General features: G+C 36.3%; 1 protein-coding gene across 12 annotated transcripts in view; it reads left to right on the top strand.

Moving 5' to 3' along the window:
• The window catches only part of LOC106178432 (protein phosphatase 1 regulatory subunit 12A), a 33548-nt gene extending 17015 nt beyond the window's left edge, over positions 1 to 16533 (top strand). For 10 of the 12 annotated variants that reach the window (XM_013561598.2, XM_086999035.1, XM_086999034.1 and 7 more), the window contains 10 exons: positions 199 to 354; positions 555 to 642; positions 1545 to 1751; positions 2169 to 2254; positions 2425 to 2496; positions 8304 to 8492; positions 9273 to 9422; positions 9706 to 9756; positions 10102 to 10191; positions 11394 to 16533. In XM_013561598.2, the coding sequence (XP_013417052.2) occupies positions 199 to 354; positions 555 to 642; positions 1545 to 1751; positions 2169 to 2254; positions 2425 to 2496; positions 8304 to 8492; positions 9273 to 9422; positions 9706 to 9756; positions 10102 to 10191 (1089 nt within the window). In that variant the 3' untranslated portion in view covers positions 11394 to 16533. The remainder of the gene's footprint in view (positions 1 to 198; positions 355 to 554; positions 643 to 1544; positions 1752 to 2168; positions 2255 to 2424; positions 2497 to 8303; positions 8493 to 9272; positions 9423 to 9705; positions 9757 to 10101; positions 10192 to 11393) is intronic. The other 2 variants (XM_013561596.2, XM_013561591.2) reach the window with 2 other exon arrangements.
• Positions 16534 to 17453: the final 920 nt, after the last annotated feature.

The following is a 17453-nucleotide window of genomic DNA, read 5'->3' as shown; positions in this document are numbered from 1 at the left end:
AGTACACCAATAATTAGTAAATTTACTATTATACCTAATACCAGGAGGTATAATGCATATAATTTTAAAAAATTTTAATTTATAGAACTATTATAGGGTACAATTTGATGGTGTCCTGTAAAAAAAAAAAAAGACTGGAGTACTTAGCATCTACTTAAAATCCTGTTTATTTTATAACCTAAAATCTTTTGTATGCAGGGTGTGACCCTAGAAGACTTAGAAGAAGTCCTTGCCAAACAGAAGACTCAACAAGGCCCAGCACCTGCAGCCACGGCTAAAGACAAGGAAGCTACAAAACCGAGTGCAACAGAGGACAGTAGCAGTCGTGGAGAACGGCGGAAAGCCTTAGAAGAGGTATCTTTAGACTGTTACATCTGTGCATGAAATTGTGCATTTGAATTAAGGATAAAGATATCTGCAGTGATCCATGTTTATGGGGTACTTGACCTACAGGTCATGGTGTCTGTCATGCTTAAGATGAGTTTTCAAACTAATTGAAATCTTGGAAGTGCAAAAATTACGGTTAACTCTTATCTAATTATTTTCGTTTGCAGGATGAAAGCAGAAGTGCAAGAAGGACAAGAGAAAATAGAGATACAAATACAGCAACTGCAGCACCTACAGCTAGCACTTATGACTCAGGTCAGCACAGGATTAGTTATAGTAGCTCATTTAGAGTAGTATGAACAATTTATTCCTTATATCATTTTCTGTCTTATTTGACCCATTGTCACTCCCTTTTGCTTGTAATGATTGCCTGTCAATATTGATGCTGAACCCGAAGCAGAAATGCCATGCTTGTTTGCTCCATTGGAAGACTTTTGAATAATTAATGAGAACTTGAATTGTGGCAAATGTTGTGCTAAAAGTGAGGGTGGGGTGGCATGGATGTAGTAAAACTTCCCAGAACTGGCATGCTGTAGATTTTCCATCATCCTGCTTTATACGCAATTCTTTATTTCTGTGGTTATACCTAATACACATGTAAAACAACACAGGGAAACATACACAGATATTTACCAGAACAAGCCTTAAAATATGACTCTGTCCATAAGTCCCATGTTTATAAGTTGACTCACTGGAAAACGATTTTTTTTTCTACTGAAAGTACTTGCAACTGTACAGTGTGCCTGATCATTGTTGTATACTACAAGTACTGTTAAGTGTCCCAAAGCATGATTCTTTCCTATATGTGGCATGCTAGTTCGTTAACTGAAGTGTGTAAAGTGTGCAGACCTCAAATTTTCTGGAATGTCCAGCAACAAAAGTTACAGAGTTGACTGAAAAAAAAAAAATGATGCCACTAGCCTGTTGTAAGCATGTAGAGTTCATCTCAGAATTTTTATCTGGTATTTCTTACACTGATGATGAGAGATTTCATTTATTTAATGCACTTTTATCATCGACATGAATCAGAAATTGCACATTGGCGAGAATAACTAACTTTTTAACAGAATTCAGTGCACAGGAATATCAGTACCTTCACTGTATTTTTTTAATGCATGTTGGAGACTTTTGCATGCCCCATTTTTGTCTTTTTCCAGGTTATGTACCACGTAGTTTAAGAAATTCACAGTTCTCTGATAGCACAAACTCTACAACCACATCTAGTTTAACAGACACTACAACAGGTCTTAATAGGACTCCTTCATATAGGTGTAGATATAATAAAAGTGAAGAGGAGGATAAAAAGGAAGAAAAGAAGGAGGACACCAAAGAAAAAGAGAAGGAAAAAGATAAGGAAAGCAAAGGTAAAGGCAACTTTGCTTGGCAGTATAGCCCAGGGGAACAGTACATTTTACACTCACCACATTGCTGACACACGAGGCCTGCATGTTCCTTCCATGTGCATGATGTTATTGCATGATTCCATTGATTACATCTCCCACAGTGATTGCTACCTCATTGATTGTATTTGTAGATTGCTGCAGAAAATCGCATGAAATACTTTGATTTTCAGTTTCTGTATTTAGAGTACTCAGTTACTATTTTGTTCATATTTACTTGGTTGATATGCTCACATTATAGCTGGTGGATTAATGCAATCTACATTTCTAAGTAAAAAAACTAACATTTTGCTAAAAGCTTTGGTGATAGGAACTTATTATGACATATCAAAAGCTGGTATCAGTTTCAGCTGTTGGTCACAGTGTTGTCATATTTTACAGAAGACCCCAGGGATAAATCGTCCGCCATACGTGCCAGAAGAAAAAGAACTGAAAGGAGGTCTACTGGCATTGTATATTTTAATGAGGTAAGCTTTCATTTTAAGGATAAAATATTTTGGTTGCACTAAAGATGGAAGACTAAACATGTCATGGACTTGGGGAGATGCTGGAGAGAAATAACCCCTTAAGCTTAAAGACTGCCTCTATTTTATGAAGCTTTACGAATTCTGGTTATTTAGTTTTATGTTGTTTTTAGGAAGCAGAAAAGAACAGAGAAAAGAAGACAGAAGAAACAAAAGAAGCCTCAGATGGGACAAATGGGACAGATGTGAGTATCAAGCATGGATTACGCTTTGAAATAAATGGTATTTCCTGTTTTTTGCATTCTGTAATCTGTTACTTTGAGTCAACAGACATTTTAAGTCTCTGCTACAAATTCAGTAAATTCTTCCACCCTGTCAGAATACCAGTGGTGTGATATAGATTATCCAACACAATCCCTAAAATGATTATTGTTTCTGAGGTATTTGCAAAGTGTGACAGTGGTATTGTTACATGCTTCTCTGTAGCATTTCCATAATATGTTGATGTATGTTTCTCGCTTCAATATTTGAAATGATTGATTCAGAATGCAATGCTTTCTTGTAGATATTATGCATAGTTACATGTTTAGGGCTAAAGGATTCCAAAGTAAGATATCAAGAGCAATATCTATTACAGCAACAAGTAAATCAGATTATTTTGAATGGAAAAAAATATATGTTTGACCATCAAAGAAATTTATAAAAATAGTCAAGTAAAAAGTAAGCTTTTATAACGGAATGGAAGAAGGAAATAACCAGGTTTCAGCTTTGTTATGTATGGTGTATTTATCACGAAGTCAGTTTTAACAGTTGTTTATATTGTTGAATGAAAACGTGTGATCTCTGTTACTCTTTCTCATTTCTGGTTACTTACTTGATGTTATATTTGCAAAGCAGAATGGTTTAAATTTGTAACACACTGCATTTGTTGCTTAACCAAATACAGTTATGTAAGACTGGTATAGAAAGTATTTGGCCTTAGCCATGGACCGATCTGATAACTGGAATACCATAGAAGGGGTAAAGGATTTTTCTGCTCTACCTTGCCATGATGTGCCCTGTCACCTTGTAATTTTGAATCTTTGTTACCATCAGTATCACTTTCGATAGTATAGATGTGTGTGTGAGGGGGGCAGAAATGTGTTGTATTGATGTTGATTCATAAATCAAGATTGTGGTTAATGCAATATTTACAATGTGGATAGGGTCTGCAAATAATCCTTTTATTTGGTATTTACTATGTGGACAAAATGCATTGTTTACTTTGAGTTGTATCCATTTCCAGTAATGTGTGTGTGCTTCCTATTGAAAGCTGTTCTACCCTAAATTTTGCCGCCCTCGAGCATTTTAATTGCATTATTTGGCGAGATGTCAGTGAATTCTAAAGATTAGCTAGGTATTTTTACCTCTACTTTGTCAAGTCCGGTGCACCAGCTTAGCATATAAAACGTATAAATATTTAGAGTGCACTCAAGTGCATGGGAGGATTTTATAAAGGGAGCTGAATAGTTGGCAGTATGGAAAGGGAAATGCATGTAATTACCTCATCTGAATTCACACGAGTTCCAGCAGGGAATTTTGGGGGGTGAACAGAAAGAAAAAATTAGTTTATTTGTAATGTCTATGTTTTCACATAAAATTTGAAGTAATATGGATTCAAAATGTTGAATAATGCATAAAACCTTAAAGGTGCATCTGAGCAATTCTAGAAAAAGTCTTCTCTTCTCTTTAATCAGTCCTTCTCTTAAGCTTATAAAAAGGTGAAAAGGTCCCTCAAAAGGTGTGAATTAGCTGCAGTACAAGGTAGCTGAACTGATGGCTATGGGTGGGCATTCCCATGAAATGTGCTGATACAGAAGAAAGTATATGCACCAAAGGGGGTTCAAGGAGGAAAATAAGGATGTAGTTTTTTCAAACAGTATGGATGTAAGGAAGAAATTTTATTTTGAGGCCTGTATTCATCTCTGGAATTGATTAAAAGTAGCTCCTTTCTAAAACCAACTGACCTTTTGACCCAACAAATGCAGATGTAGTTCTTGTATATAAAGCATGTGAAAAGGTGGCATGGTTTCTGCACAGAAGGCAATAGGATTGTGCTACAATCGGCCTGCTCTATAGAATGCACCCAGCCGCAACACAATTGATGCTGATATGTTGTTACTATATGGTTAGCCCTACATTTAACTGCTCCATTGCTGGTAGCCAGGTGGATTGGTCAGCTTACATATGCAGACGGTACCTGAAAACATCTGTAGGAAGAATGTTGGCAGGATATTTGCATTGGTGTAGTCCTGGCAGTAGGGGTTAAGGCATATTTATTAAAAATCCATTTGTCTGCCTACCTATTTCATGAGTATATTCCAGAAAGGCACCAGTTGTTGCATTGCCACTTGTGGTTGGGACTTATTTTAAAGGTTACGGACCAAACATGTCACTGTATAAGCACAGTTGGATCAGGGACGGAGAGTGGCAGAAATATCAATGTAAATAATATTGCCTCAGGTGGACTAAGGATTAAGTTGTATAATCCCTGTATAAAAAGTCATTGGGTGAAGTATTGATTACAAGAACTGGGGCTCTATTTGGGCCTGTCTGTATACAACATAGCCCTGTGTATAGGGAGGAAAGAGAAGTGCTAATACCAGTCGTGCTCTCAGTGTGGGGGTGAACTTTATCTCAACACTATGATGAGTAAGCACAGCACTGCGCCCAGGTAAATAACTGGAGGAATTGTGCAGCAAGGTGAAACCAAAGTGCACTTTGATATTGAAGCTGGGAAGGGACAACTAAGTGAGCACTTTGGATACTTGTGCTGGAAATAAACTTTCAGCCAGAAAAAAGTGATTTTCAGTGCACCAGTCCAGGTAGTGAATCTCGTTTCAAGGATACTTCTTCGAAGGAATTATTTGATTCATCAGTCTTTCGTTTAATAATAAGGTGGAGAGTAACCTTGGAGTTTTATGGCATTTTCACTTAGATTCCTCACCTTTTAAATAGTATATTGGTAAAAAGATTACATTAGCAGAAAGCTGAATAGTTTGAGAACAGGTGAGACAGACATGGATATTTGTCTGGCTTCATACCAACTGTGCCATAAATATCATTACTGAAGCAGCTGAGACGTATACATGGTTAACTTTTCTTCAACAGTACATCACTATATAGGATGAGATTGATTTGCAGAATTGGATGCTGATCCTATTATTGGCTGTGTTAATCCCTGGGCAATGTTTGCTGAAGTTTGAAGGCATTGGAACTTGTTTATCAGACCACAGAATATTTCCAGTAATTTAAGTAATAATCCGTAACTTGGCACCTCAGTATGTCTTATGGTGGAGGATATGGATCATATGGCTCCAGCCGTTATAGTCCAGCTAGTTCATATACTGGAGGTGCAGGCTCTTCCTATACTTCACCATACACATATGGAACCACATATGGATCAGGTGGACATGGATCGTCATACGTGCCAGGGTCATACTCGAGTCCTTACAGTTCCAGTTCCTATGGGACAGGTAGTACAGGATCAACATACATCCCTGGATCGTACAGCTCTGGATCGTCTGGTTATGGTGGAACTGGGGCCTCTGGCTCTTCCTCAGGCTCGTATGGGTCGACTTTAGCTCCAAATAATTACTCCTCAGGACTAAATTCACCAGGTTACCAGTCCAGGTCTGGGTCCACAAGTAGCCTCTCAAGTATAGGAAGTGTAAGGAAATGTTTTGAGTTCTTTTGAATTTTCGGAATATGTTATTATTATTATTATTATTATATAATAGTATATGGCTTGCTCTGTAGTGATGTACTGCCCAAATAGAAGTGTACAGGTATATTGGCAGGATGTTTATATAATTGATATGATGGATTGGGGTACAGTCTACAGTCTGTATATTATTTGGGTCATGCTGGTTGTTTGGGAATGAAAAAGGATTAAATCTAAATATAGATAGATATTCCAAGGTGTGCTGCATCTCAAAGTCTCTTTACTAACTTCTGTTAACTTTGGACCTATTTTAAGATTAGCTTTATTTTCTTTGCTAAATGTCAGATTCTTGTTGAAGTCCATCTTAAAGGCAAGTGTTTGAGAGTTGGAGGTAGTCCTAGTACATTGAGATATCTGTGTAACATTAGGCTAACTGATTCCATAGCTCTTCTAGGAAATTGAGAAGATATCTTATGTTTTATGCTATACACACTTGTTTGTGTAGAGATAACGAAGAGGAAAGGTTCTGATAACTGTGGTCTTTCTCTGGCCTTGGAAAGTTTGAAGCAGATGATATATCAGTTCATTTGGGTATTTAGATCATTTTGAAGAGCATTCATCCTACAGCTAGCTATCCCCATATTATTTCCATATTTTAAGAACCCCCATAGTGGAGATATGAATATATAGTCATACATTCTATATATAAGATTGGATTGGCATTTAAAAGGCAAGATGGTTTCATTACATAACTCCAGTTGTTACTGTCAAAGGTTATGCTATTGCAGCAGTCTAGTTTTAGAATGTAAAACAAACAATAATTAAAGATAACACATTCAGATGAATCATCTTCTAAATTGAAATTCTAGCTGCAGTTTTCGAGGTCAAAAATAAGGTTTCTTGCCAAGTTTGGAAAAGCTGTAATCTGCTTTCGCCATCAAAATGAACACATGATTAATGCAGAAACTTCAACCTTCAAATGTCAGGAGTAAAACCTTACATACACACCACATGGAACTGGTTAACACACATCACTGTGGGAATTAGTGTGAAAAAGCTAAACATTAATGTAACTTTTATTAACCCAGGCAAAAAATGCAATAAACACATCAGGAAATAATTGGTTTTACAGCATTTTAAGTGATTACAAAACATTACACAGATTCAATAATCATCAGATTTGGATGAATATCCCTCTGAATGCAAGGCAGTTTAGAGCAGATTAAGGGTTTATAATATGCTCACAGCATGTAATTTTGCATTATTTATGTATATCAAATCAAATATTAAACAGCTAGTTGTCACTGTGCAATTGGGGTGACAGCATTTTATACTGTACATGAGTTGACTGGACCCACATGTAGGTGTAGGAATGCAGAAGCAAAGGCTGAAAACTGAGGTTTTTCTGTCCTTACATAGAGATGAGGTAAATAGGTCCATTAGTCAAATGTAGTGTTGACATCTCAATTACTAATGGAGATGGATGACAACGATGTCAAAAGAAATCATTTTTCTTTCATCTCGACAGCTGTGTAGATGATTGTCAGTTCCCTTTAGTTATGTTGTTGACATTCGTACTGTCATTTACTGGGAGATGGATTAGAAATGACAACTGCTGTTTATTCTGGAGGGCACAGGGTAGTTAAGTATGACAGAAAATTGGATATGCTGAATTTGCTGTGGCATGTTAATCCTCTTGTAAACATTGTCTGGTTGTAAAAAGGTTAATTACCAAAGCTGACCATGCCGTCTTATCTGAAATGCCACTTTAATTTCTACAAATTGTGGTTAGCTTATCTCTATTTTTGATATTTTAATCCCAGTGTTTAATGTTATTGCAATATGTTACAGAGGAACCGAATTCCTTCTCATTTCTTTCCTTTTCCATGGTGAGTATGCCGTGACTTGAGGCTGCTTGCTGGAAATGTCATGTAATGGTAGACGTGGTAACAGGTGGGACACCACATCCTTCTGTGGTTGAAATTTGATTATATATCACTAAAATATGATGGCAGGCAATTATTACACATGGATAAAGATGTGGTTGGAGAGTTTAAAAGTAATAAGGCAATCATGGGCACCTTGACTTTCCAGACTTTCTAGACAGGTTTATTTGGATTGCAGAGGTGTGAAGTGCACTGTATGATAAATTTGACCAGAAGGTTTGTCTTGGAGACGAGCCCACAAAACTTCTCTTATTTCATATTGTGGAAGGAAAGTGTACTCTGCATCCGAAAACCCACATCTGATTCACAGGTTAATAGAACATAGCTCAATAAGACATATTTACCTATGAATGATATTGTATTAATTTCAACTCATTCCTTTATAACCATTATTGTCTTGTAGGCCAGTTCAAGGTACAGCACAGGTTCTCGATATGGTGCAGGCTCAGAGGGCTCAGATAGGTACTCCTCCTCTGGTAGAACAGATAGGACAGACAGGACAGAAAGGACAGAACGAGAAAGACCTGCTTCATACTCAGCTTATACACGATCCAGCTCATCCTCCTTAGACAGTGCAAAAGAATACAAAAAAGTAAATAATGTTTTTGTGTATCAGAATTGACCATGCAATGCATTTTCAGGTGATCAGTGGAAATGTTTATGGTTTAAACCTGTTGCATGTTTCATATTTCAATATTCATATTTCTTTCTGAACATAATTCCTCAGTCCTCAGTTCATTGATTACTATTTTCTTTGCAAGAATTAATGTTTAAATAACTGTTGAAGTGAATTTTTAAATTCCTTTGAAGTTCCTTTGAAATAATATGTGGGTTGAAATCAATCTGTTGATGTTGAGGAAATTACTTTTCTGATTTAAGCCTGTGTCTGTGGAAATGATAATATGTTTCTGTCCTTTTTTTTAAGCCATGCACCATCTTCTGTAGTTGATGGATTTTCATCAAATTGGAAGTGAAGTTTTTTTTATTATGTGAATGTCTCACTCAAGTTCAATTTCCAAATTAATTCAGTTATGATCAGTTTTGCTCACTTCACTGTGATTGTTTATAGTTTCCGTGCAGTTTGTATATGTTGACCTGCAGTTTACTGCATAATAGGATTAGCTGATACTCTTTGATTTTGAATTAAGTAGTCCAGCTTTTCAGATTTTGAGAGTAGATGTTTTTGCAAAAAGGTGTTTAATTTACTGCATATTTATTGCTATGGTAAGTGTTTTTTTTTTCTTTCTAAAATATTCCCAGTTGAGCAGGAGATATATTTATTATTTAGTTTTCTTGTCCATTTTGTAACAATGGATGGTTTACCTACATGTATATTTAGGTTTAGTGTCATTATTGAATTTTATTTCCACAGTTATATGAAGAAGAAAAAGCAGAAAATGAGAAACTTAGGAAAGAAATTCAGAGGCTGCAACAAGAAATGTCAGAGTCAAAGTTAGAGAGTGAAAAACTAAAACAAAAGAACGATACACGGGTGGTAGATAGTTCAACTTCAGATAAAAGAGTAAGTAATAGAGAGTTCAGCACATAAAATTAGAATATAACGGATCTCTGTTGAAAGAAGCATAAAGGTATCTTATTATCTAATTAAAGTTTACGATTAAGCTTAACAACAATTTGTAGTTCTCTGTTGTATTCTTTGTGTACTTTTGTTTTTCTTCCATCAAGAGATTCAGTTACCCTTAAGAACATCAGAGACATTGTAAGGTAACATGTTACTTTTCAATTACACATGAGATGAAATTAGAGCAATTCTGTTGCATTTATTAAATACTTGGATCTTACAGGAAAGAAGGGCACTAGAAAGAAAGTTATCAGAATATGAAGAAGAATTAAAGGTAAGCAGGCTGCTCCTTGACTTCATTTATTTATTTATTTATGCTTTACCTTGAGTGCAGTGTCTTGTCACACAGGCAGCTGTTTTCTCTCAGTTCATTTCTTCAGATGTACTAGACTCATCCACCTTTTATATCTCTGTTGAAACCAGTAGGGCTTCCTGGTGTCTTACATTAAGTTGCTGGATCCTTTGAAAGATGACCAGCATATGCTTAGTGGTCCCCCTGTACAGTCCCTACATTTCAGTTCCCTTGCACCTTTTTTTGCAACTTAACTGGGTGTCACACGTGGGCCTTTCATTCTTTCACATATTTATATTCTCTCTTTTTCTCTCTGGTACTTTTCAGCAAATGGAAAGTATAAAAGCAGAAAATGCAAAATTAAAAGAGGAAAATAAGGCTTTGACTCGGGTTGTTGCCAGACTATCCAAACATTAGGTAACACACAGTTCTGTGCTTGAGTTTCCCAACCCCAATTTTTGCACCCAGTGATCTGTTGAAAGTTCTGATCCAATGCAGCATGCATTTTTTTTTATTACTTGTTTTAGATGCAATTTTTCAGATTAGATGCATGTACGGTGAACCTATGACACACATTCCAGATTAAGTAATTATGATGTACTTGTATCTTTAAACAGGGGTTCTGTTTGTAGTCATTGTCATTTTTTGGTCATTCATTGCCTTGTGTGTCTTAGTGCATTGTATATACATGTGTACCAATTGCAAGACCCGTTACTTTGTGCATGCTTCAGATTTTGCCATCCCATTCAGAGTGAAAGCCAAAACCGAATCAGTGTTGCAAACAGCTGTTTTCAATTGTTTTTTACCTAATAATGCTTTGTTGTGGAGATTTCTGCTTGCTGCAGGAGAAAAGTAAAAATGAAAAGTATAAACAACAAAAAGTAAGAGAATGGTTAAAATTATGTAATCCAATGTATCAATGAAGATTTGATAGAATCTGGCACGCCCATCTGTCTTGCCTTCTTTGCCTGCTTTTTTTTCTCTTTCCAAAATTTGCATTACCATGGTGAAAGAGAGTTCCTCATTCATTGAAGTAAAATCATTGAATGGGATACTTTTAACAAGAACAAATTTGTCAAAATAGAGCATGCTTCCTCGTTTCTTCCCTCTAATTCTTAATCTTTTGGAATAACTGTGATGTCTTCAAATCCTTTGCAAGTTTGTTAAATGTGAATTTCTTGTTTATGATTATGACAGCCTTTCACATGTTCAAAATTGTAGGTCATCCTTTATCAACACTTTCTCCCACTTACTGCAGTGTTAGTGAGGCATATGCTTAGGTTTTAATTGCAATGTTTTGTTGACAAGACATTATTTGATGGTAGAAATTTAGACCTTTTTTATTTTTTATTTTTTTTGTATTTAGTTAATTGCATTGGTGTTACTATTATAACTTAATAACTGATTAATAATGGTAAAGAATAAGTTAATGTGAGTTTTATCCCCTTTTGTGTAAGTTGCTGATATGGATGTTTTACATATAGGTGTTTTATTAAATAGTGACAATGTAACAGTTGTTTACTTAGAATAATAACAGATTTATAAGTAAATGATTTACAGAAGAAGATGTATTTTCCTATGTAGTATGCTCATCATCTTCTGATGTTTTTATTCCCTAGCTCATGGAAACACTCAAGCAAGATAACCAGAGACTAAAAGAAGAGAATGGAGCATTAATACGAGTTATTAGCAAATTATCAAAATGATAAAAAAGAAGAGTTGTGCCGAAAGACTTCTCTTTATTCATTTGCACAGACTTACATCCAACCCTGCTCATTCCCAGACACATCCATAATGGATGTGTTCTTTTCTGGACTTCATGCAACCATGGTCACTGTTTCACTAAAAAATGTATACAGCACTGACTGTTTGTCATTTTACCATCACATCAGCTTACAATTTGCCATCACCAACAGCAGAGTCGGATGACCTCTTCAGGAGGTAGCTATTCCTCTCTCCCAGCAACATACGGCTGGACTAGGTGGGAGAGCCATAGCTGCCTCCATATTAAAGAGGCCCGTAGACTGTAGTTGTGAGAACACTGGAGTTCTCGTGAATTTCTACTGCATTAATATATGAAGAGTATAGAGTGCTAGTCTTCCTTGTACAGATAAAATAATCTCAAGTTTGGTCATGTAAATAGTGTTGACAACCACAGGGCTGGTCCGAGTTGGGTGGGGTGGCATCTCTTTTGATATGGAAGAAATCTGGATAACACCATGGCCACTTCTCTGATGGAATCTGACTGTTTGTAAGATGACCACTGAAATTACTTTAAAATAATCCTGGGCTCACCCGGCCAGAGCATCCCTACTTTAATTTCTTTTAGCACTTCATGTTTTTATTTTATAAAATATTCGAACGTAATATGCTCATTTTGGCTAGTATTACAAACTGTCTCAGAAAAAAAGGGGAGAGCATAATTAAAACAGTTTACCTAGTGCTATATAAGTGTATGTTTTGTATATTACAAACACCTTTCCGCACTAAGCAAAGTGGAAGATTGTTGATTCACTCACTATTGATGCAGAGAGCATCTGCTGTACATATGCTGTGCACAGTAACAGTTGTGAAAATATTAAAACGCAGAATAATATCAATTTCCTTCTAGGTCTAGTTCATTTTGAGACATCATTTATGCACTTTAAAAATTACATTTGGTTGTGCATTATGTGCAGTTCAAGTGTTTCATACAATGGATTGAAAGAAAAAGTTAAAAATGAAACTTGGAAATAAAAAACAGGCGTGCCACTCCCACCCAACCCACCCTGCACTAGCTACAATCCTGTTCAGATGTGATCTAAGTGATATTTACTATATCTTGGCTATAACCTAGTACATTGTGCAATATGTTTTTTGCACAGCAATTGGAGTTTGCATTGTTGTTTATGTGACGACTATGAATTACTTTTGTCTGGAGCTGTTAAGACATTGAATATTTGAAAGGAAAGGTGTATTTATCAGCAAGTCATTGCAAGTTTTTAAGTGTGCATTGGTCAAAGGGAGAAATCTCCTGTGGGTTAATAAATTCCAAACTGATTGACTAATCTTTTATGTTAAATCGTGATTTTGCTTTGTCTATTGGTAAATAAGTGCTTTTTTGGCTGTTTTTTATCACATGCTTCAAAAATTAAAAACAAGCTTGAAATTCTAAACAAAATTGATCAATCAGTACCTCCCATTTCCTCTGGGGATTGAATGCACACTTCTCTGTACAAGATTGGAGGCTTACTACCCAAAGTACAGTGGAATTGGAGTTGTTTGTCATGATGGCTTCCACAAATGTCACCGAACAGAGTGGATGAATTCCTTCATGTCAGTATTGTCGATAAGGCTAAATATTAATGGATTACGGCTCTCCACGTAGGGAGTGAAGAAACGTAATAACATTGGATAAAAAATATGAAGTTCCAGTGTGTGAATGCACAGATTCCTAAGTATATGGAAGGTGCAGTTTTCATCCCGTCTTTTGTCAGTGTGTTTTATAAGCAGCTGAAGCATGCAGTTAACAGCAATGATACTGTTCAAATGGATATTGCTTCATATATGTAGCATACAAACCTTTTTTTTCTTTAAATGCATCCTTGCTAATTTATGTAGTTAGCATATTTATGTGGCCTGGGTGTGTAGTGAAGGGTGTTTGAATTGGTGGTACCAGTTAAAGTTATAATATTAAGGGATTTGAATGGCCTTATAATAAGACAGCCTCTGTAGCACGATTATTCCATGACAACCAGCTTATTTAAGATTTTATCATAAAACCTAATGGACAAATTGTTATTATATTTATGTCCCTGACTGTTATTGGATGTAAAATGCTTCTTTGTAAATACATAAATCTTGTGAACTTTTATTTTTGATAGCATTATTTTTGTACCTGGGGAATGCATAAACCCCAGGCTGTATTATATGTATGATGTACTATACATTTTGTAAGATAGCTGGTAGACAGTAAATGTAGAATCGGTGTACTTGCAACTCATATACATACGGTCAGTTTTGCACTCGTAAATCCTATTTGTGCCAAGTTTCTAAGACAGATAAAACTTTGGATACTGATCTCAGTATTGATTGAACAGTGGTGAGATATAAGAAGACAATATAGGCTGGAAATTTCAAGGGGATTCTGATCTCAGTGGAAGAATAACGTTGTATGAACTGAAGTGCAAAAGAAAGATACCCCAGAGTCTCTATATGACAACTGTGAATCTTATTTGGTTGTTATTGTACATATTGGCTTATGCTGTATTATATTGATGTGTGTACATTTGTTTGTAAGGGGGATATATCAGTTGAACATGTTACCCCTTTCTGATGCAAATGAATTTGTCAAGTATTTTTACAAGTAGTGAAGGTAGACAATTTTATTGTATTGTTGACATTTTTGGATGTTTGTATTTGTTAAATGTTGCACAATTCCTACTGGTATTTATATTTGTCAGGGGGTTGTGATTGGAGGTATGCAGTATGAAATCACAAGGTTTTCCTTTTGGATAACTTTTCTCATTTCATACTGCATGACCCAAACAGGTGATTATATCATGAGGTTATGAAACATGTCACTGGCAGTCTACTGACTATGACTTATTGATGCACATCAGTTGTTTCAGCAGGAATTTTGTTTATCGTCATATGGAATTTTTTCTGAAAACTCCCTAGGTGACATGTTGGATCTAGGGCCTGTGCATTTATGACAAAATAGCCAATAGTGACAGTGGTTTGTTGCTTGATCCTCATTGAAATCATCATCTGTACATATTCCAGGATGAGTTGTATTATATGTATGCATTAGTTACACCTGTTTTGTGTCTATCTGGCATCTTCTGTCAGCGACATTTTTAGAGTGTCGATGGTTGGGTCATATGGACAATGACAGTGCTGTCTCTCTAGGTGACATGTTGGACCTAGAGTTTGCATACAGTGGTGAGGCAACTTGTTTCTGCACTAAGGCATTATTTGCTTCAAGGTGGAAGCAAAAAAATAGAACATCAAGAATGTGATGTACTTTTGCATCAGGGGTTCGTGTCCTTTTGATATGTCCCCTCATGTAAATGTACATTCATTAAGAGGCACCTAATGAATTTTCGGAGTCTGCATAATTTCTATGGTGTCACTAATGCTTCTTTTCTATGCCTACCTGTTGAACTTAAGTTGCAGTGGCTTTGTTGCCATTGTTGACTTCCTAAGGTGACACGTTGGATCTAAGGTGACGCATAGCTTGACAGGATAAGGACATGCTCAGCAGCATCAAGTGGCACTATAACAAAGTATGTAGATTTAACACCACGGTATAACCGTGTGTCACTGCTACATGATAGTCCCTGGGGACTGGTTTCAGTGTTTGCCAGCTCTACAGGGTGTCTTTAGGTGACACGCTGGACCTAAAGCTTGTGTTGAGACACTCTAGTTTGTACTGTGGTTCTCCATATCCCACAGCAGTCCACCACCAGAGTTAGTGGGGTCAGGATGCCTGGCAGACAGTCTCTGTGTGCTGCTCAGCAAAATGCCAATTGTTACATGGCACCACCTTTTCTGCAGCAGGGTGGGAACCGAATCACCTTGGTTTGCTTGGGATTATTGGGTATTTCTTTTTACATGTGTCATATATCTGGAGATGACTTGGCTGGTGTGCACTAGTTTCTGTAGGTTTCAGACTCCCAGGGTGACACGTTGGATCCTGGGTTTGCACACCAGTAAAACATCTCTCATAGATATGTCACTTGTTGTTATTGTGAAAGCCTGGCTTTGATGACTTTGAAGTGGTTCTTGTTGAAACATCTGGTAATGTGCCTCTTTGCCACCACAGCATCTTAGCTGGGCTTTCAAATTGTATCCATGCATGCACCTGGTATCCTAGCTTTATTTTGTCAGGCTATATCATTTTTGGGATTTTTTGAATTGCAAACTTGTTCTGGACACCTTAAAAAACTAATTCACCACCACTTGTATCTAAAAACTTTTTTCAGAAATTTTTTTTACCAACACCATGACAGTGCTATTTTAATCAATGCAAGCAGCTGTCTTCACCAAAATGATGTGCACATACAAAATACTGGCTTTGATATTCATGGGACCTATGGAGAGAAGAAGCATCTTTGCTCCAAGGGTAGGAAGAGGGTGTTGGGCCTTTGGGGTTGTTGAACCACTAAGACCTTGCTCCTTTTCTTGTCATGCAAGGGACATTATTATTATTATTTTAAAACTGCTGTGAGCACTTAACGGTTTGAGGAATCTGCACCAGTTGCTTTCTGTACTATTGGTGTGATGTTCTTCGTTGTTGTCCTGTTGACTACAAAGAAGAACAGACTACATGATGATATGGGTTAGCCTCCTTGGGTGACACGCTGGACCCAAGGCTTGCAGATTTATGGCATAAGTTCTGTGTTAAGCAGTTATATTGGTTTTACTTGTGTATAGCTGGTTGTCATGGAAGAGTTGATTCTTAGTTTGAGGCTGCTGAAAAGGGGTTTTTCACTTTTCGTTTCTAGTCATGTGAATTTTTTTATAGAACAGCTGCTTTAATCTGGTACCACCAGGGGAATATTTCACTTGAGAGATATGCATGAACGGGCCACAAGTGTGTAGATGCTATGTATTCCCTGTTAAGTTTAATATCAAATCTATACCTGAATGTAGCATAACAATCTTTGTCAGTTGATAATCTCATGGCTCTCTGTGGCCATGGGGATGTTTGATGCATTATCAAGTAGATGTTAGCAATGAATCTATCAAGTAATTAAACCCTGTTTGGCATTTGAAGTTTTTGAGTTTGTTGTTTCTTATTATGCCATTTGCAGTTTTCACAATACTGTTTAACCTGAGCTATTCAAGCTTATATGGCTGTCATTTATAACATGTTAAAATGCTGAAAAGAGTGGACGAGGGGTATTTCAATTTGTGTAAAATGGAATGCAGTTGTACTCAACCCTTTCCTCCCTTGCATTTACTTGTTTCTAAACTATCCAGTTTTGTTTTGAAACCTGCAAATTGCATCAGTTCTATTAAAAAAGCAATTTTAATAATTCCAGATTCTATCAATTTGTAAGATCTGTGAGTATGGCCATCTTATCCCTTGGATATATTATTACTGCTAACAAACCAAGAAAACTACATGGCAATTGTTGCATAGTGTTCAAAAGTGCAAGGTCTCAGATCCAGGTTTTCCACTGGAGGGAGAGGGGTAGTCAAGAATCAGAGCAACCAGATTTTTGGAGATTAATTAAAAATTACATTCTATCCAACCAACCACATCTTCATTTTGCTTTTCATTTTCTTTGTGTAGTGGTGAGGAAAATCTTTTGACCACAAAGTATAATTTGCAAAACACTACCTTCAAAGTCATTTAAATAAAAAAAAAGTTATTTAATCTTAGAATTGTTTGAGAGACTACAACCTCCCTCTTTCCTCTATGGTAATTATTTTAAAGGACATTTTAAAAATATTTCCATATTTACAATGAAGTACAATTGACCAGTTCCAGAGACATTCAAATAAGAACAGAAAGGGCTCTCACTGAATTGAAGATGTTGTTAAAATAGTGTCCTTTGAGATGACATTCACACCTGTGAACTTAATAACTTTTGAACCTTTCGAACATAAAAATGTTTTAATGTACTTTCCTGCCAATAATTCACACCTGTGCCGTAATAATAATAAAAACAACAAATATCCAAAATACC

Source organism: Lingula anatina, chromosome 1, assembly GCF_051362555.1.
Source record: "Lingula anatina isolate TDL-2025a chromosome 1, LinAna3.0, whole genome shotgun sequence".
Taxonomy (NCBI): Eukaryota; Metazoa; Brachiopoda; class Lingulata; order Lingulida; family Lingulidae; genus Lingula; species Lingula anatina.
Note: the sequence above shows the minus strand (reverse complement) of the source record. Positions and strands in the feature narration are given on the sequence as shown.